We start from the raw sequence: 27,196 nt of genomic DNA on the forward strand, positions 1-27,196 counted from the left end.
TATATTAAGATACCATTTTTTCTCATTTAAAAATAATTCCTGGGAAGATTATAGTGCAGATAGTTATTACATGATTTTTTTTTATCTAAAATTCATGTAGTTGGAAACAAATGAGAGAATATAAGTTTAGATTCTGGATTAATTGCCAAAGATTTCTGGAAGAAAGTAGCCTGGGATTTGATATTATGATGTGATAGTGCTTAGAATTGAAAATGAAATGTACTGTTATATTTGGAAGAGATATATTAATGAAGATAATAAATGATAAGACAGTCATCAAGATTCCTTCAAAAGGCGTCCTGCAAAAAGCCTTATCCACCTGCGCCTCCCACCTGACAGCCATCGGCATCTGCCATGGGATCGTCCTTGTGCTCTACTGTGTGCTCAAGTCTAAAAGCTCATTGATCCTTGTCAAGATCACCACTGTGTTCCACAGCCTGTTAATTCCCATACTCAATCCCCTTATCTACAGCCTCAGGAATAAAGATGTCAAAGAGTCTATTAGGAAGTTGATCTACATCAAGCTGATTTTTCACTCAGTATAACTAAACAGCACTACACAGACATCCTTTCTCAGTGATTTTGCTTTTGCAAATATGATTTCTTTATGTTTCATTTTTCAAATATTTTTGTCTCATAATAATGGAATACTATTTCTTCAGAAATTTTGTAATTTGTATGCATCTATGATAATTAAATCTCACAATGCTTTAATAATCTCCAGTGCTCATAAAATCACAAATGAGGAAAACCAATAGACATGTGCATATGACCATATAAAACGATGCTATGGTGAATAATGCTGCAATAAACATAGTTGTACTGGTAGTTTTAGTATGGCCTTGTTTGTGATCATCTGGGTAAATTCCCAGATGGATGCCCCTCAGTAGATGAATGGATCAAGAAAATTTAGTATATTGTATATGTGTGTGTATGTGTTTGTGTTTATATATATTGGAATTATGTGTTTTCATCAGAAAGAATGATACTGCCACCTATTTTAGGAAATAGAAAGACCTGGAAAAAAATTATATTAAGTGAAATAAGCCAGGCCCAAAGAAACATAGGTCCCATGGTTTCCCTTGTTTGTAATAAGTAGTATGTCTGAGACAAGCAGAAACGGTCAAATAAGTTGATGTTAGGTGAAATGAACCCCAAGATAAGGGCTCAAATGTTTTTTTCTTTCTTGCGATTGTTTCTAACATATTTATAAGATGGTTTCTTTGTTGCTTTGTATGTCCTTCCCCCACTGTATAACCCCTGTTTTCATTGTATTTGATGTTTGTATAATTGTAGAGGGGAAGGGAAAAAACAAACTATTTAAATAAGGATACAGGTCTACCCATTGCAATCATGAATGTACAAGTCGTTATGTCGAAAAATGAACTTTACAACTTTGGGCCGAGGGAGATGGGAAGGGATGGTAAGGGGAATCAAAGGAGGAGGCAACAATGCTTGATAAGAAATGTACTCATTACCTTGCCCATGTAATTGTAACTCTTCTGTATGGTATTTTCATAATTAAAAAATAAGTCTTGATTGAAAAATATATGCCCATTTATCTAAGACTGCTATTTGTGACACTGTGCTTATGCATTAATTATTTACCAAAAAGACCTGACAAATGGTGAAATTTGACTTGACTAGGATTTTTTTTCAAAATAGGAAACAAAGCCTAAGTCTGAGGTAAAGTGGCAAAATGACTATTTATCAAAACATAATGACCATGAGATTTCTTAATCCATCAAGGAAGCTAAAATTAAAGAAAAAAAATTAAACCAGATAAAGAAGACCAACAGGATATTTATATAAATGCAAATAAATAAATAAATATAATATACAAACATGCATATATGAATATAAAATAAATTGAATATTTAAGTATATATTTAAATATATACTTATATACATATAGCTATATATACATAATACCTATATATAAATACACACACAGATAAATGGGAAGAAAACAGATATACCTACATTCTGGGATATGAATTTAGGCAGTGCAAGAGGAACACATAAATGCAAGGCTATATATGGACTATAGACATTTGTACTACATTCTCATGTCTAAGAATGTGAACACTTGACACTAATTTTGTTTAACATCCAAGCGTTGCTTCTCAATTTAGTGAATAGTTATTGGCAGAAGAAGTTATTTTATTGCTTTAAAATCCTGATGTGTTTGTCTATAATTGCTTGTGAGGTATATCCAATGTTCTGAATAAATTCTATTTGCCAAATACATCTCCAGCGCCATCAGATATGCTGGGCTATGCATTACAAATAACCATTTAGAAATGGTGGCTGGAGCTGACAGAGAGCTTTCTCTCGTTTAGGGATTCACATCGATGGAGAACATTTGGTTCATTTTGTAAGTAGGTAGGAGTAATGCTTAAAATTGGTGCATGCTCCCGCCAAAATCCCAAGGGTTCCTGAGTTTTGGAGTAAGGTGAGACAGTATTTGAGTTTCATTTTAATATTTAATACAGATAAGATAATATTTTAATTGTGTATTAACAAAACCTAATAATCGATAGTCGACTTCATGCTCTATCATTTTGTGCAATTTGAAGGAATTTAAATCATTAAAGATGGTATCAAAGACATGGCATTCATCATAATTGCTTGTTTGATGCTGTGGAGGAATAATTTGCTAGTATTCTCTAGAGTTAGCATCTCCAGGGCATTAGAGAGAAGTATATGAAAGTCTTTGAATCTCTCTCACACTCAATCTCCAGAGAAACAGGGGTAATGGCCTGTTTCTGGGTAGCAGGTAAATTTATTCACATTTCCTACATAATGGTAATAACATTCTTCTCTTACAACTAGGATTTTCTTGGATATTTCTATGTAAAGTCACTGCAGATGTATATGTCTTTCCATGTGAAATCACTTCAGATGCTACCCAATTCTGAGATAAATAATATTAAGTAGAGAAGCTTAAGTCATAGAAATATTTTACCATAGTCTCATCAACTACCAGATTATACAAGAGATAATTTATTTGCTCTGATTGCAACCAGAGGTCAAAAGAAAGTGTCTTAATTCTCTCATAACTATAGAATTCTATGAGTGCATTAGAGTTTATAGAATGAAAGTTGGAAGAATGGAATTGCTCAGCCCTTTTCTTACATTTCTGTAATGTAACATTTTGTAACATTTCTATAATGTTCTATAAATGTTCTATAACATTTTTATATCTCCAAATAGAAAAATTCTTCTAATAATTTAAATTTATAAGTAAATGAAGCACAGCAATAATATATATATATATATATATATATATTGCTGTGTGAGGCAAATATATCACACTTTTTCAAGTAGGTTCATTTCTCTATGTATTTACATACAGTAGGTGCAAATATTTTTAATCACCTATGTGCTGGCTTTGATTGTAGAAATTCAAGGCCGAATTGTTTCTCAGTCTTATCACTGTTATATTTGCCAGGGATAATTCTCTTCTACTCTATCTGCCCGTTAAGAGCCATGATGGTGATTACTGCAAGAAATCTGAGTGTGGAGACAACCTTCATCCTCTTAGGTTTTGCAGATTATCCAGAGCTGCAGATCCCTCTCTTCCTGGTGTTTCTGATCATGTACAGTCTCACGGTGGTAGGAAACCTTGGGATGATCATACTCATCAAGACGAACCCCAAATTTCACACCCCCATGTACCTTTTCCTTAGTCATCTTTCATTTATTGATTTCTATTACTCTTCCATCATCATACCCAAGCTGCTAGAGAACTTGGTGATGACGGATAAAAGCATCTTCTACGCCAGCTGCATGCTGCAATTCTTCCTGTCTTGCATGGCCGTGGTGACCGAATCTTACTTGTTGGCTGTAATGGCCTATGACCGCTTTGTGGCCATCTGTAATCCCCTCCTGTATACCGTGGCCATGTCACAGAGGCGCTGCACCCTGTTAGTGGCTGGTTCATATATCTGGGGTATATTTTGTCCCTTGGTACTCCTTTGCCACGCACTGCAGCTCAACTTCTCTGGATTTCATGTGATCAACCACTTTTTCTGCGAATACACTTCCCTCATCACCGTCTCCAGCTCTGACATCCACACGCCCCACCTGCTCCTTTTCTGCTTTGCTACCTTCAATGAGGTGAGTACGCTGCTGATCATCCTCACCTCCTATGTGTTTATATTTGTCACGGTGCTGAAAATACGCTCTGCCAGCGGGCGGCGCAAAGCCTTCTCCACCTGTGCCTCCCACCTGACCGCCATCACCATCTTCCACGGGACCATCCTGTCCCTGTACTGTGTGCCCAACTCGAAAAACTCTCGCCACGTGGTCAAAGTGGCCTCCGTCTTCTACATGGTCGTCAACCCCATGCTGAACCCTCTGATCTACAGCCTGAGAAACAAAGACGTGAAAGAGGTTTTCCAGAAATTCCTGGCCACCAAAAGTCCATGGCACTGAGCCACTCTCGAAATATTTTCAATCCTAATGAATAGTGGGAAGAGAGACGGAAAGGCTGTAAAAGTTATAGCCTATATTTGTGTGAGGGTTTTGGCAGGTTACTGTGATTCATACACGGATAAACTCAAATCTCTTAAAGAAGGTAAAGAATTTCATATTGGAGCGACTTCGCCCAGGTTTTCATCCACCACACATCTGTTTGAATGCTCTAGCAACAAACACATTAAAACCATGACAACAACAAACCCTTCAAAACACAATAGATGGTACAGAAAATATTTTTCTGATTACTCATGTGAATGGCAGTGAGACCCCAGACTTTCAAGAGCTAGGCACCATAAATCACCTTTGGTGGGAGATGCAGGTGTTTATAGTGTGTGGCAATGGATGCTAGGAAAGGAAGGCATCTTTCCTGTCACCTTCATGCTTGTGTGAATTCTATGAATAGAAAGCCTTGAACTCTAGACAGTGATGTCATATTGAGAAACACACAGTATAAGGACAACTATATCTATTGGGTAGATAATGATATAGATGCTTAAGGTACTATTTGCGCAAAGACTGGTATGACTTAAACAAATGTACTGCTGACTGCAGATGTAATACCTTTCCTATACAGTAATTCTGATAATTTTTTACATCTAACAATATGTATTTTTATTATAAGCCATAAACATAAAGTCTTGCTAAGTACCAAGTGGAAGCACATAAAATGATATATGTGGGAAAAGTTATACTATCTAAACACATAAAATGATATAGTACAGTCACCAATGACTTCTGAATTAATGTGATCATTTTGACTTTCATTAAGGACAATCAATGGAGTCATTTCAGAGTTTTTAGATAGCATTTGAATATTATTGTAGTGCTAGAGTCATTAGATATAAAAATTTCTGTAAGCCTGTAAGAATAAATACAAAATTTTATCAGGGAATATTGAGGAAACATTTCAATTTTTATTTTCTAATATTTTCATATAGATGAAACAAAACCAAATATTTTCTAATCATATTTAATACTAAAGCAAATTTGAGCAAGCAGTAAATTATAGAAGTTTCTGTAGTTTAAACAATGTCATATTGATACATATTTTTCTATGGGAAATAAATTGCTTTTAAAATTTTACACACCAAGACAGAGTTTTAGAAGAAAGCCTAAAGTTTAGATACCGTGGTTAAAAATATATTTCTGTGCTAAACTATAGAAAATAACTTAACATGACAAATTAAAAACTGGAGAAATTCACTGGCCATATTTCACTGAATAGTGTAAAAATGACACTCTTATATGACAGACATATAAATAGTTTAAAATTTTACACATGAAGAGAGAGTTTTAGAAGAAAGCCTAAAATTTAGATACCGTGGTTAAAAATATATTTCTCTGCTAACCTATAGAAAATAACTTAACATGACAAATTAAAAACTGGAGAAATTCACTGGCCATATTTCACTGAATAGTGTAAAAATAACACTCCTATACGACAGACATATAAATAGTTTTATGAAATACAGGTAGCTATGACTCATACTAATAGAAACATTTAAAGATTGCTTTGTATTATTTTTCTCACTTATAGGAATGACAGACATCCAAAGTTTAATGACATATCTTTAAATGAAGTGGTGGAGAATCATATTTTCATACATTTCTGCAAGGAAGGTACAAAGCTGCACTACCAACATTAGACTCTTGGAAGAGCTAGAAACATTACCTTCCAGAGAATTCACAGTTCTGGGAATCTATCTCAAAGTTGAATTAACAAAATAGCTTCCTAAGCATCATTTATCATAGCAATATCCTAGAAGAAATTCAAAATGCATACAATGAAACAAAGAAGCAATAAATTGTGAAATGCAAAGCAGGAGGTTTCTAGAAACTACTACTGTATCCTTCCATGTTATATTTTTAACTAAATTAAGCCCAAATCTAGAATAGGTTTTACAGTATGGCCAAATGTATGAAGCCAGATGGAATGATAAAACTAAAACTAAAACAGAAAAATATGCAATAGGAAATGGAGATGTGGCCCAAGTAGTAGAGCTCTAGCAATGAATGAAGAGCCAGACAAAAGATAAAGGTTCTGAATTCAAGTCTCAGTATCAATCAGCACATGAAAATGTTCACTATAACTTAATAAAAGATTTGTCAACAATATATCAGTAATTGTTTTAGAACCAAAATTTCTCATGAGTTAGCTTCAATGAAAAAAAAATGAAGTACAAACATTTAATCTTAATTTGGATTACCAATTTACATTGAAATGTTTTCCCTTTTAAAACCATTGTCCTTTGCAGTTGTAGTAAGTTAACTGTAATTTAGCTGGCATTTTAATTATGAAATATTCTTTAAATAGAAAACCTTATTCTCTGAAAGGGAGCTCAGATTTATTGGATACATGGTAGAGTTGAAGACATGATGAATCTTGTGGTGGTTTAGTTTTGAAGAACACAACAATGGTACCAATGGCTAGTCATGTGATCTCCAAAGGGCAAAGGAAGTAATTTGAAGTGGCTTTCATTGGTAAACGATTACTTTGTTTATGTTGAGGTTTTGCAATATTGTAATGTTTTAAATTTTGTGTAATATTTGTTAGGCAAGTACTTTATCATTGAGGCTGTACCGCCAGTTCCCCTTCTTGGTTCAATTTCTTTCTTAGATACGGTCTCATGGATTTACCTAGGCTGGCATCAAACTCACAATCTTCTTCCTTCCACATCTCAAGCATTTACAGGCCTGAAAGACCACATCTTGTCTCCTTATGCCTCCTCCCCACTGTGCTCCACCTTGCCTCTCATTCCTTCCCCTGTCCTTTCCTCTGCTCTGCCCTCCTGTTGTCTTTTCTTTCATTGTTGCTTCTACTATTTGAACTCAGGGCCTTATATGTGCTAGATGTGCATTTGTTCCATGCCCCAGTACTTTTGGTTATTTTTGAGGGAGGGTCTTTTCTATTTATTTATTTAATTTAATTTTGGCCTGGGCCAGTTTGGACTTTGATGCTCTTACTTACACTTCCCACATACCCAGGATGACAGATGTGTGCCATTGCATCTCTTTTTATTGTGTAAGTGACGAAGGATCTTTCTGTCTCTCTCCCTCTCCCTCTCTCTCTCTCTCTCTCACGCATATATGTGTGTGTGTGTGTGTGTGTGTGTGTGTGTGTGTGTGTGTGTGTGTGTGTGTGTGTGTATGCATTTGCCTATTCTTAAACTATGGTCTTTCCCTATCTCCATTTCCCAATTAGCTTGTTTATAGGCAGAAGCCATCATTTAATTTTCTTTATGAATTATATTTCAGAGTCATCTAACAGTAAATGAGAGAGGAAAGATCATAAGATATCAAGGATAAAAAAGGAATAAAATTTGAAAGTCATGATTTTAGATTTTTTATTGTTTTTCAGAAAAAGCTAATGGTGTTGATTTCAATGACTATTCAAATCATTAGGCAACAATGTAGTGGGTTGTTTAAAATAGAATAACCAGCCTAACACCACACAAATTTCTATAAATCAAGAAGGAAAGCAGGAAATGCCTTCTAATCAGTTACCTTGGGGCACCAGATTGAATATGACTGGTCCATGCCCATCCATGCAGAGTTCTTCATAAAATACTTAAAAATGAACCTAATAAACATTCTTAATTTTAATATCCCTTTAAAATAAATGGTGTAGCAACAAATTTAATTTCGCCAAATGAAGCAGTCAGCCAAATACAGAACAGACATTCTCCACGGTCTACATTTTTTTCCAATAAATGACCTGCATACAGGTGTTTTGCATACACACACACACACACACACACACACACACACACACACACACACAGTCCTAGAGGGAAAGAAAACTAGTTATAACACCACCATTTTTTGACTCTTGATTTAAATGAATTGAACTAACTGGCACAGTTACAGAAATTGAAACATGGATTGGTGTGATATAATATTGTCTGAAGTACTTAGCTCATTTTTACTAATCATAGTAATTTTTATAAATTATGACAACAAGTAGCATATGAATGGATAGAGTAGAAGAGTTGGCATACGTGACTTTGTTTCAAGTGACTGACTGTTAGTGGACTGGCTGTCAGGTCTTGGATTTCCCTACAGATGTTGTGCAGATTCCTGACAAATACTTTCCACACAAACTTCTCTACCAGATGTCACACAGGATTGTTTAACCAAAACACACTAAGCAGGGAAATGTTCGCCTTAGAAGAGCATTTGTGTTTACTTGTTTTGAGGCTTGCAACATTGGCATCAGTATTTTACCATTGTTTCTTGGATTATGTTGAAGGATATAAAGCTAATATTGATAAGCTCATAAAATTTGTAAAGTCTTAAAATTCTAGATTATTCCTATAAACCTGAGATTTGTTACATATAACTTCTCAATGGATTTCTGGTATGGAAGTGGATGTCATTTCAAATATATATGTACATACATGTATATACATACATACATACACACATATTTCCATCTGAGACCAATTTTGAATTTTTGATCTGAAGCTTTCACTCACTGGCTAATGCTCTGCCAACTAAGCCATGCCTCCAACTCTCTCAAATATGTACGTTCTGATATTCCTTTCTGTAATATTGAGGTTTAAATTCAGGACCTCCAGCTTCCTGAACAAAATATCTTACATTAATGTGCCTAGTTTGTGTACTGAGGTGGAGTCTTGTTAAAATTTTTTCTCAGGGTGTTCTCAAGTTGTGGTCCTCCTCCTCATTGCTGCCTTCAGAGAACCCGGGATTCTTTGGCATGTACCATCACATCTGTCTTCAAATTTCTTTACTGTATTAAATAATACCCATATAGTGGTCTGACTGCATCTTTGAAGGATATGTGTAGATATATTTACAGAGAATTGTTTTTTTAATCTACTTTAACTGATGTTATTCTACAGTATCTTTCTTATTCCCCAAAGATTCAGAAACCTGCTTCCACAAACTGAAGGCTGGCTCAGATACATTAAAAAGTGACTTTATGTTTAAAAATAAAGGAGTCTTCCTCATTGTGCACCAAACTCCTAACGTCTTCCTTCAATGACTTGTGTAATTCTTGTATCACAAGGCACCTTACTGTGGCTTCCAGTGACTTCTGAACTGAAGAACAACTCTTGTTACATCCTTTCTAACATGACTGAAAAAAATGATTACATATTGGCATTTGTATACACTTTAAATACTAATTAGATCAACAAATGAATCTTCTCTATCCTCTATAATGATACTGAAGCTAGGACCAGGTTCAAGGTTATCCTGTCATAAATACTCATATTACAACTAAATACACAAATGACTTACTATGAACCTCCCTTATGCGTTCAGTTTCTTTTCCTAAATTATGGCACCAGAAAGCAATATTCATTAAAAAAAAACTTGTGAGATTCTGATTACATACAGCTACATTCAATGCTGTTGTTTATTATTACACATCTTTTGTTTTATTTTGTTTGTTGTTGTTGGCCATAAAGCTTGGGCACTGCTATAAGCTCTTCAGCTCAAGGCTAGCACTCTGCCTACCACTTGAGCCACAGCGGCATTTCCAGTTTTCTGGTCCTTTATTGGAGATAAGAGTCTCACAGACTTTCCTGCTCAGGCTAGTTTTGAGCCAGGAACCTTAGATCTCAGCCTTCTGAATGGCTAGGATTACAGGCATGAGCCACACCAGTGCCCAGCTGCTACACATCTTTTGAGAAGAACATTTTGATGAGATTCATTTCTACATTGTCAAATTAGTGACTTTGGATGCAACTGGCATACAAACATGTTTGAATGTTCATGATACAATCTTTGATGAAGCAGGTTTAGGATTTTTCTGAAGGAACTGGGCCTGGTAGCTTTTTTCTGTAATTCCAGCTGCCTAGAATGTAGGTATTGGGGAGAATGGGGTTCAAGTCAGACTAGCCAAAAATTTAGCCACTTCTAATATGCCATGTACAGAATTGCATATGCCTAAAATTCCAGTACAGGAATGATATAAGTGGGAAGAAGGTGATCAGGGGTCAGTTCTAGGCAAAATAAATAAATAAAAAACACAAAGCAAAAAGTAAACAACAAAAAGTAAAACTAAAAGATAGCAAGGGGCTGGGAAGGTGGCTCAGTGGCAGAGTGCTTGCCTTGCATGCATGAGGCCCTGGGTTCGATTCATCAGCACCACATAAGCAAAAAAGTAAAAAGCTGGAAGTGGCGCTGAGGCTCAAGTGGTAGAGCGCTAGCCTTGAGCTGAAGAGCTGAGGGACAGCGCTCAGGCCCAGAGTTCAGGTCCCATGACTGGACCCCCACCAAAAAATAGCAAAAGCAGAAAATGCCTTCAGGTGTGGCTCAAATGGTATAGCAACTGCCAGGCAAGCATGATAAGAATTATACACTGAAGTCACATCCTAATATATCAGACAAATTCTAACAGTGAGTATTGGTTTCCTATTGTACAATCTCATTGTGCTACACTTTGAAAAATAATTTCTGTTATAATGAACTTGGATAGATATAAGAAAATTATTCACATACAAGATCTTCTTAATTGTGTGGAAATTTCATAATTTTGGAATTTTAAGGGCATGCTTATAAGGCTGGGAAAATTAGCTTCGATTAAAAATTACATGAAATGTTCCTAACTTTATTATTTATATTATTTAATATAAGTGTATTATTTAATCCTTTATTCCCAGGCCTTCTGGTATATAAGCATTGCATTAGATTGAGGTAATTAATTTTAATTGTTTATTTTCTGACCTCTAGAGAATGGGGCAATAGATAGTCTCTGGGGCCTAGGTCTCTCTGGTTGAAACTACGGATATAAAAATTCAGGTTTCACTACCAACCTGAAGAGGAAGGTCCTGCCTTCACATCAGCAGGTTTGTTTCCAAATTACAAACTGATATTTATTTCATCTAGAAAATAACTTGTGAGGAAGGAAACACACCCTTTATAACTACATTGTTCTGGTAAAAGATTGTCATGTACTTTTTATGTTAAGCATCATGTTTAGAGGATTGGCTCAACTAAACTACTCAAAAGGTAAAACACCTGACCAGGGTAAGAAGGTAAAGCAAGTTCAAAAATTTGGGGATTATATATTAATCCAGGTTCACAAATGGTTGAAAAAAATAGAAGAAGAATGCATGAATAATGAAGTAAAATAAAATAAGCAGAGATCGGAGAAGCGAGGGAAAGTATGAAAGGGGGACAGCTTTACTGAAGAGTAGAAAACACAACAGGAAAGTTGGTTCGCTCTTAATTGGTAATCCTTCCCTTTCACAGGTAACATTGGGGCCAACTGACTATACTAGAGCCAAGGAAGATAGAGATGGAGAGGAGACAGTGAGGAAGAATAAGAAACAGCTAAAGAGAGAGGGCTGAGGAAAGGAAATTTTTATGCCGAAACATAATCAATTTTTACTAGTAGGGAGCATTTCCTAAAATTGATTGTACATGAACATACTGCTTTCTGATTGTTCATTACCCAATATATTTTCTCACTGGTTTCTCACTAGTTTCCATAGAATGGGTAATATTAAAACTTGCTCATAAGTAGAATCATAAGCATTCATACAGGAAATTTGCTAATATCTACACTAAAACAAAATCGGAGTCTGATGGCTGGAAAATGTGTACAGTGTTAGGAGTAGATTCGTATTCATCTGCAGGCCACTAGGAATTTAAACATTTCTCTGTGCCTAGAATAAGGAGCTAATTCAGAGTACTTTTTCTAAATGGTTCTGTTTTTTAGCTCTTCATATTAAGGAAATTATACAATTCTAACTTCAAAATTTAAAGAACATATCCTCCTAAACCAACAATTAACATTTCTTTTGATGTAATATTTATCATTTTAGAGTGATAATTCAAGTGATAAATAAAATTAAAAATATAAACACACAGCAGAATGGGAGAAAATAAAGTAAAATAAAAATCAAAGACCCATAGTGAAGCATTGGGACTATTGATATTGAAAGATGTTGTAGCAATATGTGATATAAAATAAATGTGTTTTTTCATGTTGGATTTACATTACTGATTATAGAACCGTGATAACTAGTCATTACAGCATATTAGGCTAATAGTCTGTGAATTTAAAAAGTTTTAGGAGAAAATACGACATGCACAAGACAATGTGTTGGACATCATCTGTACAACCGGAGGGAGGGTTTGGGGGGAGGGATTTGGGAGAGGGAAAGTGGAAGAAAAATGAGGGAGTTTGAACAGAAATGTACTCAGTACCTTACTTATATGACTGTAAGCCCTCTGTATATCACCTTGACAATAAAGTAAACATGATTTAAAATATTCATAATAACTTCATACCAATTTCTAGAGTTTGTAAGTATTAAAATTGTATATATATATGTATATATATATTTCTACAAAGATATCATTCTGGTATTTCCATACATACAGAAAATGTACTTTGGTCAAATTTGTTAGTCTCTCTTCTCTTTCCCCTTTCCCTTTCATAAAAAAATTTCAGTGGGTGTCATTATTCTGTTTTCAAGGAATAAGTAAACTCCAATTCAACATTTTTTTTTCTTCATTAAGTTTTTTTTTTAATGAGTAAGCTTTAAGCAGTTTAGACATCCATGCTTGCCTAAAAAAGGTGCAGATTTGAAAAGAAAATCTTCATCCTCCACATTCTGTAAGGGGAAAGACCCACAAAGCTCCCATTCTGCTCCTTCTTGTTGTTTTCCAGGATTTTCAGATATGATGAAGAAAAACATGCAACTCTCAGAAAGAAATGACAGTGAGGCCACTTTCACCCTCCTGGGTTTCTCTGATTCCCCAGAACTTCAAGTGCCACTCTTCTTGATTTTTCTGGTCATCTACAGTGTCACTGTGGTAGGGAATATTGGAATGATTGTCATTATCAAAATTAACCCCAAGCTGCACACTCCCATGTACTTTTTCCTCAGCCACCTCTCCTTCGTGGATTTCTGCTATTCTTCTATTGTGGCTCCCAAGATGCTGGTGAATTTACTTGCAGAAGATAGAAGCATATCGTTTTGGGGGTGTGTGATACAATTCTTTTTCTTCTGCACCTTTGTCGTGACCGAGTCCTTCGTATTAGCAGTGATGGCCTATGACCGCTTTGTGGCTATCTGTAACCCTCTGCTCTATACGGTTGCCATGTCCCAGAAGCTCTGTGCCATGCTGGTGCTGGGGTCCTATGGGTGGGGGATAACATGCTCCCTGATACTGACAAGTTCTGCTTTGAAATTGTGTTTCTCCGCTTTCAACACCATCAATCACTTTTTCTGTGAGTTCTCTTCCCTACTCTCTCTTTCATGCTCCGATACGTCTGTCAACTATTTGCTGCTCTTCGTTTTTGCCACGTTTAATGAAGTCAGCACGCTGCTCATCATTCTCCTGTCTTACCTGTTTATTCTTGTCACCATCCTCAAGATGCGTTCGGCCAGTGGGCGTCGCAAAGCTTTCTCCACCTGCGCTTCGCACCTGACCGCCATCACCATCTTCCATGGCACCATCCTGTTCCTCTACTGTGTGCCCAACTCCAAAAACTCCAGACACACTGTCAAAGTGGCCTCTGTGTTTTACACGGTGGTGATCCCCATGTTGAACCCCCTGATCTACAGTCTCAGAAACAAGGACGTTAAGAACACAGTCAGCAAAATAGTAGACATCAAAGTCTTTTCTTCGTAAGTGTATTATTTTTGTCCCATGGGTTATTCACTTATGGATTTTTACATGCAGCCTGAAATCGAGAATGCTATTAGAATTAATATAATTCATTGGAGTGGAAATGAATTTTTATTTCAAGAGAATACATATGACAGTCTGTTGGCACCAATCGCACTACCATTTCTCAGATTTCATATATAGTTTTGAAATAATGTAAGAATCTGGGAAGATCCTTTAGCATTACATATATATTTTATGGCATACTTTATATAATCAAGTAATATTTTGTTCAACACTTTTTTTTTTTTTTACAAGATGCTGGAAATAGGGTAAGCTCTCAGCAACCCCTTAAGTATATGGCTATTTTTTTTGTCAGTCTTGGGGCTTGAACTCTGGGCCTGAGCACTGACCCTCAGCTCTTCAGCTCAAGGCTAGCACTCTACCAATTGAGCCACAGCACCACTTCCAGTTTTCTGGTGATTTATTGGAGATAAGAGTTTCACAGACTTTCCTGCCCAGGCTGGCTTTGAACTGTGATCCTCAGATCTCAGCCTCCTGAGTGGCTAGGATTACAGGCGTGCGCCACCCACACCCGGTGTAAATGGCTATTTTATAAGGCACGAAATAAAAAAAGTTGCAGAGAGCATGAGGGAAGCATAAATTCAAATCCATTGAGGAACCTGAAGATTCTTTTCTAAAATTGATATTTGAATTTATTGAGGGAAAAGAACATGGGCAAAGTGTTTTGGAGGTATGTATAATCAATGAAGGTATTTTATCTAGGACAAAGCAGCATAAATAAAACCAAGTAGGAAAGAATAGAAAACATAATCACATATACAAGTAGTAATTTCATTTTTTGCCAGTCCTGGGGCTTGCATAGCTCCTTATCACTTTCAGTATATATATGCCAAAAATACTTTAATTCAGCCCTATGAGAATTCATTTATTCCAGATTAACAGATTATAACAGTTTACAAATAATCAATTATCAACCCAAACTAATGCTCAGCTTTAACAAATGCATTGCATATTTCAAAAACCATTGTATTCAGAACTGTAGGAAAAAATCTAGGTAAACATTAACCATATTCTAAAGTTTTCTTTTAATCCACCAACTAGCATAAATATTTAAATTTTATGAGAGTATTTCCAATCTAAGCAGAACTCTCTCTGAAAAGGCAAGAATCACATCTTCTTCAGACTATATTGGGGCTTAGGCAAAATATCCATTGTATATTTATATGAAAATAACAATTATAGCAATGGTAAAGTTGAGGGCTTTCTATAAATGAATATGAAATATTTTGTATAGAATACATACAATAAATACCAGGCAAACCTAAAACAACACTATAGATTCTATCACAGACTGGGTTAACATCAGTAATTGAAGAAACACATATACGCACACACTCACTGCTCCCCCAGTCTCTGGCTTTGATTTTCTTTGACATTTATCTGAAAACACAGTATGTTAACTACCATAAAACTCCTTCAATTTTAAATTAGGTCTTTACATACACATGATGGAAAGTACAGAGATGAGAAACAAATGTCAGACCCCAGCACGTCCTGTCAAGTGCTGTTTTATAGTTCGTGTATTATAAGCTTCCTCATCAGTAACTGCCTCCATAAGAAGAAAATTTTGCATGTCAAAGTGTATCATAATAATGTATTTGTCATTAGTTAAAAGGCAAATCTAATCTCAGAGATGGAGTATCTGATGAAAGTATATCATGGATGAGACTTGATATGGTAAAAATTAAGTGACATTTTTCTGTAGAATTCTCTTTACAATCATTGAATATTATATATGATTTTGAAGTTTAATTTTCGTAGCTCAATTCTTCCAATTTTTAAATATTTGATTTGTATACCAAAAGCCAATGATGTGTGCATAGTAAGCAAAAATATAGTTTTATTGAGAATAATATATCACCAGTAAATATCTGGAACATATTTATAGTAAGCAATTTTATATCTGTCTGAGATCCAAGTATATTGGAATTTTGTTTTTAATTTGACAATCCTTCTTGTGTATAAATTGGAGAAGTGCAAACAATGCCTTTGCATTACAAAGTCCTTTCCTATAGATGCCTTTAGAATGTGGAGATAAATGATTATTCTTGGGTTTTAATTGCCAATTAATACAGATCTTCTAGGTGTTTCAGAAGGAAAAGAGAGAAGGGACTAGAAAAAAGTGCATTCATCAAATTTTTTATCATATTTATTTACCAGAAAAGGTTCTTCTGTAACTCCATTCTGCATGATTTATAATGTGGGAATTTAAAACATATCTAAAATCTTAAACCATTGATTTAATTCCAACAATTATATCTTTTATAACATTGTTTTTGTGTTGAAGTGTATGGGCCTTGCTTTTCTTACATAGAAAGATCAAGAGGTTGTATCATTGTCATCCTCTCTTTAAAATGCACAGAAATGAATGCAAATTGTAAATTTAAAAAGATACTCAATTATACAATCGATTTGGGATCAAGGGCTGGGAATGTGGCTCAGTGGTAGAATGCTATTTAGCATGCATGAAGCCCTGGGTTTGATTTCCCCATCCCCACATACACAGTAAAAACCACTTGAGCTTTGGCTCAAGGGGTACAGTGTTAACCTTGAGCATAAAGCTCAGGGACATTGCCCAGGGCCTGAGTTCAAGACTCAGGATTAGCAAATAGAAAAATAATAATTTGGGATCAAATTAACTTTTAAACATCAAAGCAAATTAGAAGATGTACCAGTGTTTCAAGAGAAATGCTCTAATCCAATACAAAAATCAGTCTTTCAAATACAGAATGCACAAACATTGTTTTATTATTGCATATTTCATACAGATAATTAATAAACTCATGCTTTTTAATATATATTTTTATTGTAAAGATACTGTACAGAGGGGTTACAGTTACATGAGTAAGTTAATGAGTCCATTTCCTATGGAGCATTGTTACACCCGCCTTTATTTTTCCACTATCCTTTCCTCCCAACCTCCCCAACTCCTCCCTCCCCTCTCTTACCACCCCCCCCCCCCGCAGTCTGCAAAGTTGTAAAGTTTGTTTTCAATATAGTGTCTTGTACATCTCATTGTTACAATGGATCATCTGCATCCTTATTTCAACATTTGTTATTTCCCTTCGTCCCCAAATTAGAAAAAAGTATATACAAGATACAGGACACCAGAATAAATACAGTGTGACAACAGGGGTTGTACCATGGGGGAAGAACATGCAAAGAAACAAAAAAAAATCAGTAAAAAAAGAACAGTAATAAAGACACAACCTCTTGTGTCTCTATCTTGGGGTTCATTTTGCTTAGCATCAGGTTATATGGTCATATGTAAATTTTGACTGCTTTTCCTTGTCCTAGTCATATACTAGCCATTGAAGATAAGGGAAACCATGGGACCTATGTTTCTTTGGGTCTGGCTTACTTCACTCACTATAATTTTTTCAAAATCTTTCCATTTCCTAACAAATGAGGCAATGTCATTCTTTCTGATGGAGGTATAGAGGAGGCAACAATGCTTAATAAGAAATGTACTCATTACCTTGCTCATGTAATTATAATTCCTCTGTACAGTATATTCATAATTTTAAAAAAGTCTCATGACCTTTCCTGTCCAGTATGGTTTTTAATCAAGATCTTAAGATCTCTGCCTTGTGAGTAGGTAGGATTACAGGCATGAGCCACTGGTGCCTGACTGCAAATGATCTTTTAAAAACAATACCATCAAATTGAGGTACATAGGGGTTGCAGTTACATAAGTAAGGTAGTGAATACATTTCTTGCCCAAGTTGTTACCACCTCCCTCATTTTTCTCTCTCTATCCTTCCTCTCCATCCCCTCCCCCAAGTTGCACAATCATTTGCAACATACTGTCTTGTGAGTATTGCTGTTGTATTGGCTCCTCTTTTGTCTTTTACAAAATGGTGAGACAAACATTCTTTTAGTTAAATAATATCAGAATTAGTTCCATGGGCTATATAGTTTGCTAATCACTATTCTTCAGCTGTTCAAGAATCTAGGACCCAAACATACGTATAAAAATGACCATGAACATTTTGAATTTCTTAAGTGGATCTGTATTGTATCAGCTGCAAATGTTCTCACACATCCCTAATATTTTGTCTCATCTGATACAATTTCTGTGGTAATTGAGATTATTTGGGGGATTTAACAATTTAATATATTGCCTAAAGTATGGGGAAGAAGTGCTAAGAAATAAATGTACAGTGTCACCTAACACACCTCATTAATGATATCCACATTTCACTCAAAGAATTCAAACTGCTATCTCAGATTTTTTTTAAAAAATAATAAAAGTTAAAGTAATCCGGGCATTTTATTTCACACCTGCAATTCTAGCAGCGTGGGAGTTTGATATTTGGAGCATTGATAGGAAGTTTGTAAGAACTCATACCAACTTCTACTTAGGGCAATGATATATTCTGCCATCCTGACCAATATTGATGCTGAGAATGACAACATCAAGGTTCAATGCCTTCTTGGCAGAGAAATTTGTGAGACTACCTCCCCTCAGAGGGAAGCTGAATAAGAGATAGCACACCCACCAGACAGGCATGACCTTCTGAGTTTAAACTCTGGTACTGCCAAAAAAAAAAAGAGTCAAAAGCACACATTTATTTTTGATGTGTCAGAAATAGTTGGGGCTTTTTCTGAGGCAAAAATGAAATTACACAAACCAATTGTGTTCAGTTTTATCTATGCTTGATTTGAAAAAAAAAAAAGAACTTAACTCTGAGCCTATCATCTTTGAGTTAATGCAAATCATTTCAGTGACTTTGCAGTTGCAACATTGGATTCTATTGCAACTTAAATGCATCTTGTCATTGAGATCTGTTTGCAGAACATGAGCTATGCCATATTTATGCAATAAGATTGCACCATGTCTCTAGTCTTATTAGGCTGACAGGAATAGCACAGGGTAAAGAATTAAAATTCCAGCCTTTGCTAAAATTGTTGCAGATTCTCAGGGGAAAATCCTGAGCCATTTATCTAATTAGTTATGGTTGAATGAGACAAAACAGTGAAGGTAGAGGTTTAGGAGATTTAACTCACAACACTCACTAGGAGACAATAAAATGTGATCTTCAAATTGCTCAGGTACAGGCATAAGAAAAGAGACACTTCTTATAGCTCAGGTAGGTTTTTGAAAGCCTATGTCTACATACACTTAAAAAGTAAAATTCTACCTTCATTACAAAAACAAAGAAGATTAAAATGTTGAAAGATGAATAAATGAGTGATTTTTATCTATTTTTTCTTTTAGTTCAATATACCCTGTAACCTAAGGGCCAATTTAAATTTCATCTTAGATATATGTGAATTAGACATTCATTATCATTTATACAAAGGCTATAAATGTTTTGCCTACTCATATTTCAGTTAGGATTCATAATTAAGCTTTCATTAATCTGATATGGTAGTTGTCAAATTTGGTTCTAGTTTATTGAATTCTATTATTGAACAATAATAGAATTTACACAAAACAGACATATAAGATATGTCAATGCAATACTTTGGGACTACAAAGGAGAAATAATAGACCTAAATTACACATCAGACAGCCATTCATATTGGAATTTTATGTATCAACAGGTAGATATACTGGTGAATATACGTGTAGACCCACACATTAAATTCCAGTATGAACACACAAGAAACAAAAACCTAGGTATTTAAGAAATTTTGTCAGCTTACTGTTTAATTAAATAGTCTACTCATAACTCAATAATATTCAAATATATTAGTTATAATCTTTCATTCTTTTTTCTTTGGATGATATTTTTTGTTTTTTAGAAGGATTTGTCTAATGGAATTACGTGAGGTACACAAAGGTAAGGAATGATATAATACACCTCTAAAACATGCTTGGATTTTCAATATTCTCTATACTCTTAAGAAAGCTACTATATTAATTTTCCTTTATTAATTTGCATGCAGTATAATTCTGGTCCTAAAATCAGTGATATTTCTTGGATAATATAATAAATGTGATCCAATTTCTCAAGCATATGAAATATTTAGTCTCCAGGTTTCTCTTTATAATTTTGATATTTTTTCCTATCATTGTGTGGTCATGGAACTAAGCTTTATTCAACTGACTGCCAGAGAATGGTTGACAGTGGTCAAAAATAATGTCATGTATTACCCTATTTATTAGGAAATGGAAAGACTTGGAAAAAATTATATTAAGTGAGGTAAGCAAGGCCCAAAGAAACATAGGTCCCATGGTTTCTCTTATTTGCAATAACTAGTATATGTCTGAGTCAAGCAGAAAAGGTCAGATAAGTTGATGTTAGGGAAATGAACCCCAAGATAAGTATTCAAATGTTTTTCTCTTTCATGCAATTGTTTCTAACATATTTATAAGATGATTCCTTTGTTGCTTTGTATGTCCCTCCTCCACAGTATAACCCCTGTTTTCACTATATTTGATGTTGATATAATTTGTGGAGGGGAAGGGAAAAATCAAACTATTTAAATAGGGTTACAGGTGGACCCATTGCAAAAATGAGATGTACAAGATGTTATGTCAAAAATGAACTTTACAACTTTGGCACTGCCGTGGGGGGGAAGAGGGGAGAATGGGGGTTAGGGAAGATGGGAAGGGATGGGAAGAGGAAACAAAGGAGGAGGCAACAATGTTTAATCAGAAATTCACTTATTACCTTGCCCATGTAATTGTAATCCCTCTCTACGGTATTTTCACAAAAAAATAATGTCATCTCAGGAATTATATACAAATGCTTTTGGAGTCAAATTTGATTAATTTGCATTCGATATTTTTAGTTTTCTTCTTATTTTTAATGATTGTGCCCCTTTGAAAGAGATATATGCCTGCATTCTTTCAAAAAATATTGTTAAGATGATATACAGATGGGTTACAGTTACATAAGTAGGGTAGTGATTGCATTTCTTGTCTAACTTGTTACTCCTTACCTCATTTTTCTACCTTTTCCTAATCCCCCAAAGCTCCACGCCCAAGATGTACAGATCATTTCCAACATGTTGTTTTTTAAATATCACTGTTTTACAGCTTCCCACTTTCTCCTTTGTCTCAACCATTTTGTTGTTCTCCTTCCCTTTCATACTTCAGATAAAAATGGATCAAAAAACCAATGTACTGCCTCATACTAACACCATTGTGCAGAAGAATCAATCCCTAACCTACCACTCTCTTGATGATCATCCGTGAAGCGTTTGAAAGAACAAAGGAAAATGGACACTGGAAATTGTTCCTCAACAACTGAATTCCTTCTTTTGGGAATTGCTAATGACTCTGCAATGAAAGTGGTTCTATTTTCTGCATTTCTAGCTTTATATCTTGCTATTCTCATTGCAAATCTTGGAATGATCACCTTAATCAGGATGGACTCCCAGCTTCACACACCTATGTACATTTTCCTCAGCCACCTCTCTTTCTCTGACCTCTGCTATTCTACAACTGTAGGGCCCAAGATGCTGGTCAACCTACTTAGCAAGAATAAATCAATTCCCTTTGCAGGCTGTGTCCTACAGCTATTCGTCTTCTGCATGTTTACAGATGCGGAGTGTATGCTGCTGGCAGTGATGGCCTTTGACCGGTACAAGGCCATCAGTAACCCCCTGCTCTATGCCGTGGACATGTCCAGCAAGGTGCGCTCCCAGCTTCTGGCTGCGGTTTACCTGGTGGGAATAACAGATGCTTTGGTGCATACTTCTTTGACATTCCGCTTATGTTTCTGTGGGTCCAATGAGATCAATCATTTCTTCTGTGATATCCCTCCACTCCTGTTAATATCGTGCTCTGATATACAAGTCAATGAGTTAGCAATATTCTTTGTCTTTGGTTTCATTGAACTGAGCACCATCTCAGGAGTCCTCATCTCTTACTGTTACATCATCTCATCAGTGATCAAGATCCGCTCTGCTGAGGGCAGGTTCAAAGCTTTCTCCACCTGCACCTCACACTTAACTGCAGTGGCCATTTTCCAAGGAACCATGCTCTTCATGTATTTCCGGCCAAGTTCGGCTTACTCCCTAGATCAAGACAAAATGGCATCTCTGTTTTATACCCTTGTGATTCCCATGCTGAACCCTCTGATTTATAGTCTTCGGAACAAAGAGGTGAAAGCAGGAATAAAAAAAATAAAAAGTAAAGTTTTAATTTGAGTACATATTTGTACACTCTGAGTACATGCAATTACACACACACATACAAGCATATATGGTTTTGCCCTTAATATTGTATGTTAATAAAGCACAAATTTGTCTTTAATACTTTAACATTGTAGGTACTTTAGTGAATTGCAACACACAAGTAATATGTAAACTTTAAAATATGCTATACTTCGCTATGTGTTCTATGTAAATAAGATCCTCTCTACTTGCAAAATCTTTCCTTTCTTTTGACAGTGTAGCAAAGTGTTAATTTAAGTGTATATGCATAGTTTTTTTGATTATGCTAAAGGTTAATGAGTGGTTAATTTTACACTGCTTTGAGCATTGAACATGCTAACAGGTACTACTATATATATATAAGAAATTAGAAACATTACTTAGCTAATCTTATGATGAATTCAAATAAGTTGTAAAGTAACACATTGCGAAATGGAAGCTAGTCAAGTTATTAACAAAATGTCTAAACCTAGCCTGAAATGAGAAATGAGGACCTTTGTCACCAGAAGTGAACAGTGAGCCAGGTCTTTTAGAGGGCTGGTGTTGAGAAGAAGCATTTTCTCTCTTCAGAGCTGAGGATGGAACCTAGGTGCATGCTGGGCCAGTGCTCTACCCTTTGAACCATACCTCCAGCTAACAAGGTGGTTGGAATTTGCATTTACGAAGTAATTGTTGGTATTGTCCACTTTTCTCATATAATCTGACATTTTATATGTCTTGAATTCACAAATGTCAATTTGACTTTTAATTAAAATTGCTTCTTCTGTCTTCTTTTTTTGTTGAGTGCTTTTGAGTTGTGCAGGAGAAATAAGTTCTGATTTTCTACTAGAAGGAATAGTGACTTCAGTTAATAATGCTATTCAAATAGATGAGTGAAATAAATAGTGTTTAATACTAGACCAGTAAGCAACAATAAACACATGAGGCCATGGATCAATCATTGAAAAATATGTATATCACTCTTCCCATTATATCTCATAAATTTGTATACTCTGTGTCAACTTCAAATAAAATGAATACAGCCAAACAGAATTGCATAGTGAGGATTGAAGTGAAGTTCAACCTTATGTTGAAATCCCTATTCATTCACCTTCACTTAGCTGCTTTTCCTTTCTCCTTTTCCAAGCTCTGTTTAAATGCCTTTCTTGATGGTTCATAGATAACACACTCCATAAGTTATGATGCTCTATTAATCTAACACTTCCAGTATGACACTGTGGACATTCTTTGTACAAGTCTAGCAGGTTTAATGTCTATCATTTTATAATTTGCATTGCAAAAAATGACACAAAATAGAAAGACATTTAAATTTTAAAAGGTGAATATAATTTGATTTTAAGCATTTATCATATATCATTTGATTCTCCACAGGTAGGATATATGCATTGAATACGTATTTTTCAGTTAGAGAAGGTAAATAAAATGGTTATGGAATATAAGGCAAAGAATATACAAAGGAATATAATTTAATTGCTCATCAATGTGCTTTTATGATGTTTGCCTGCTTTCTCCTTGTCTCTGCCAGTTTATGGAACCAAAACTTTGAAAAAGGATTTCGGTGAAACTGTGCATAAAAAATAAATTTGTGGCCTAACACAACATCCTCTGAAATTTATTTCCATTACAATGTCACAAGCCAAAAATTTTCCAGTTGCCTTTATAAAATCTTCCTCTGTGTGTGCATATTTCAGAATTGATCTAAAATTCAGGAAGTTCCTTTGCTTTCTAAAGTGCCATTTGTTGCATACTGTTACAGGTAAAAGTAAAGCAACACAATGGGAAAAGTTCTGTATGAAGAAGAGTTGTTTTTTTTTTAAAGTGATTTGTTGGTTCCTTAATTCCTTAAGTCATCCTTAGACCCAAATTCTTCTCTTTTTCTTTCTTAGGAGCATCAGAATGACATGAGAGAAAACATTCTAATTCTAATGAATTCTAATGAATTTCAGATTAATCAGAGGGTCCACATATTGCAAATGATTCTGAAGATAAAACAATGGCATCCTCTTTTCATATAATATATGAGAGAGAGATTTTGGAAAGATAATCTGTTGTGCCTATTGGCTCCTTTAGTCAGAGCCAGTGAGAGGAGACTAAAAAGAAAACAAAACAAAACATGTGTTTTATGAAATCCTGGGGAGGTGGTCATTAACTTGAACTAAAGTTGTTTTTTGCTCTTGTTTTGGTATAGCTGAGACCAAACTCAAGTCCTTGCATTTTCCAGGCAAATACTCTTCCACTGAACTGAACCCCCAATCCCATGAATTGATCTTGAACTGTGCACTTTCATGCACTTGATACTTGGAGATTTTTTTTTGACAATTGGGAGCCATAATGAAAGAGATCTTTGAAGGTGTCATGATAGCTCTGATAATAATTATGCTGTCCAGCCTCTCTTGCTGCTTTTTGTGCCTTTATGACTTTGGATGGAAATTATGAATGTCCCTTCAGTTGGCACACCTAAAAGGAAATATCTGAGTGCTCCTGCTCTCTACTCTGCCCTGGGTCATGCATTGGCATGTAGAAGATAACAAAAATCCCAAAACTTCACTAGAAATCTGACATCTCAATTTTCAATGGGAGAAATATTTTTTCTAATTTAAGACTTCACTTTTTAGCAACTCTTAAAAGAACATTTATTTAAACAAAAATAGTAATAATAAAATAATCATGATGCTATATTTCCAATGTTCACATTTCTTCTTTTTTTTTTTTTACATTTTTCACCTTTAATTAGTTGCACACAGTAGTTTGAATTTAACAAAGCAGTTTATGGATACAATGTATCTTGTTCAATGTCAACCCTTTCAACATTTTCACCCATCCCTCCCTTACAAATCCCTTCCTTCACTCTTCTTAATTTTGTAGAATATATATTGGATTCTTGACTGCATTCTTCTTCCTTTTTATTATTTCATCCCACCCTCTGCCCTTTGAAATACCTATACACTGATGTTTATTTTGTTCAACTTTGTCTTTCTAAAGAATTACCCCATTTGAATTGTCCTTTGTATCTACTGTATTTCATATATATATATATATATATATATATTATTGTAAAAATACTGTAGAGGAGTTACAGTTACATGAGTAAGGTAATGAGTACAATTCCCATCAACATTGTTACCTCCTCCTTTGTTTTTCCCCTACCATGCATTCCCTTCCACCTCCCCAACTCCTTTCACCCCCTCACCCCGAAGTTGTAAACTTTGTTTTCAACAAAGTGTCTTGTATATCTCATTGTTACAATGGGTCAACCTGTATCCTTATTTCAGCATTTTGTTTTTTCCCATTCCCTCCCCAAATTAGAAAAATGTATATACAAGATCCAGGACACTGGAATCAAATACAGTGAAAACTGAGGTTATACCATGGGGGAAGAATATACAAAAGAAACAAAAATATCTCATAGTACATTATAAAAACATTAAAAAACAACCACAAGAAAGATAAAACCACTTGTGTCCCTATCTTGGGGTTCATTTTGCTTAGCATAATTTTATATGGTCATATAAAATTATTTCTGCTTGTCCTAGCATATACTAGTTATTGCAAATCAGGGAAACCATGGGACCATGCCCCTCAGTAGATGAATGGATCAAGAAAATTATATATATATATATATATATATATATATATATATATATATGAATTCTGTACCTCCATCAGAAAGAATGACACCACCCATTTGTTAGGAAATGGAAAGACTTGGAAAAAAAATATTAAATGAAGTAAGCCAGGCCCAAAGAAACAAAAAAACATAGCTTCTACTGTGTTTATTATTGATGAGTAAATAAAAAAGGAAGAGTGTCTGAGACCTTAAGAAAAAGTATGAACATAGATTTTTGTTTTTGTTTTGTTTTATTTTTGTTGGTCATGGGGCCTGATCTCTGGGCCTGGGTGCTGTCCCTCAGGTCTTCAGCTTAAGGCTAGTGCTCTACCACTTGAGTCATAACACCACTTCTGGCTTTTACTGTTTATGTGGTGCTGAGGAATTGAACCCAGGGCCTCATGCATGCAAGGCATGCAAGGCAAGCACTGTACTACTGAGACACCTCACAGCCCCTGAGCATAGATTTTTATTGTTGTTGATTGGTTGTTTAGTTACCATTTATTATTTTTTCTATTTTATTATTTTGTTAAGTAAGACACCTGAGTGAGTGGCAGACAAAGAGTTCTGTTCAATTAGAAAGTGTCTTGGAATAGGAGGTGATCCCCTGGGTCAATAATGTTTAGTACTTAAAAGACAAGGTTGATAATGCAATGTATTTCAGACAGAGTTATCTTCTGCTTCAATAAAGTAGAATATCTAATCTTTAAAAGAAAACTTTATTGGTGTCCCTTTCTCACTTTTTTTAGGAAGGCAGTAAAGATAAAAGTCATTTTAACTTCCACCCAAATAGGTAAGCATGGACTACTTTTGTCTAATATAAACTTATTTTTATAAGTACCTGTATGTTTAGAATCAACATTAATTATTTTACTACCAACAATTTTAAAAATTAAAATTTATTGATCTTTCTTAAAAATGGAAAAACTAAGTCAGGTTTTGTACCTCCTTGGGTTTGATTATTATTAGTCTGCATGAAATCAAAATACAAAATATTACATAGTGAGGCTATATATTAAAGATTACCAACATTTTCAACATCATTAACTTTTAATTGCTAACATGCATTAATAGATTAATAGATACTAAACATATTTTATACATATATAAATTCTAATGAAAGCATTTCATATAATGAATGAGCAAGATGATGAATAAATAGTATTGATATGGTTTACATTCTATTCTACTAATAACAAAGATATTCATAAGTTCCATTCACCACTCACCATTGTAGCAGGTTTACTATCTAGATTAAATTAAATTGCATTGGTTGTTAAAAATATATGAAAGTATATTAGATAACATGGTAGAAAA

General features: G+C 34.9%; 3 protein-coding genes across 3 annotated transcripts; all 3 read left to right on the plus strand.

Moving 5' to 3' along the window:
* Positions 1–3,495: 3,495 nt before the first annotated feature.
* Positions 3,496–4,440, plus strand: LOC122105189 (olfactory receptor 5D14). Its single transcript, XM_042676331.1, has one exon. It carries the CDS (start codon positions 3,496–3,498, stop codon positions 4,438–4,440), a length of 945 nt encoding a protein of 314 aa, XP_042532265.1.
* An 8,718-nt stretch (positions 4,441–13,158) lies between these two features.
* Positions 13,159–14,100, plus strand: LOC122105082 (olfactory receptor 5D18). Its single transcript, XM_042676185.1, has one exon. It carries the CDS (start codon positions 13,159–13,161, stop codon positions 14,098–14,100), a length of 942 nt encoding a protein of 313 aa, XP_042532119.1.
* Positions 14,101–21,330: 7,230 nt separating this feature from the next.
* LOC122105151 (olfactory receptor 5W2-like) lies at positions 21,331–22,266 on the plus strand. Its single transcript, XM_042676291.1, has one exon. It carries the CDS (start codon positions 21,334–21,336, stop codon positions 22,264–22,266), a length of 933 nt encoding a protein of 310 aa, XP_042532225.1. The 5' UTR covers positions 21,331–21,333.
* The last annotated feature ends 4,930 nt before the right edge of the window (positions 22,267–27,196 follow it).

Source organism: Dipodomys spectabilis, unplaced genomic scaffold (assembly GCF_019054845.1).
Source record: "Dipodomys spectabilis isolate Male_0828 unplaced genomic scaffold, ASM1905484v1 ptg000030l, whole genome shotgun sequence".
Classification (NCBI taxonomy): Eukaryota; Metazoa; Chordata; class Mammalia; order Rodentia; family Heteromyidae; genus Dipodomys; species Dipodomys spectabilis.

What these genes read in the sequence shown, in the direction of transcription:
- LOC122105151 (XM_042676291.1), top strand. Translation starts at nt 21,334, where the DNA reads ATGGACACTGGAAATTGTTCCTCAACAACTGAATTCCTTCTTTTGGGA.
- LOC122105189 (XM_042676331.1), top strand. Translation starts at nt 3,496, where the DNA reads ATGGTGATTACTGCAAGAAATCTGAGTGTGGAGACAACCTTCATCCTC.
- LOC122105082 (XM_042676185.1), top strand. Translation starts at nt 13,159, where the DNA reads ATGCAACTCTCAGAAAGAAATGACAGTGAGGCCACTTTCACCCTCCTG.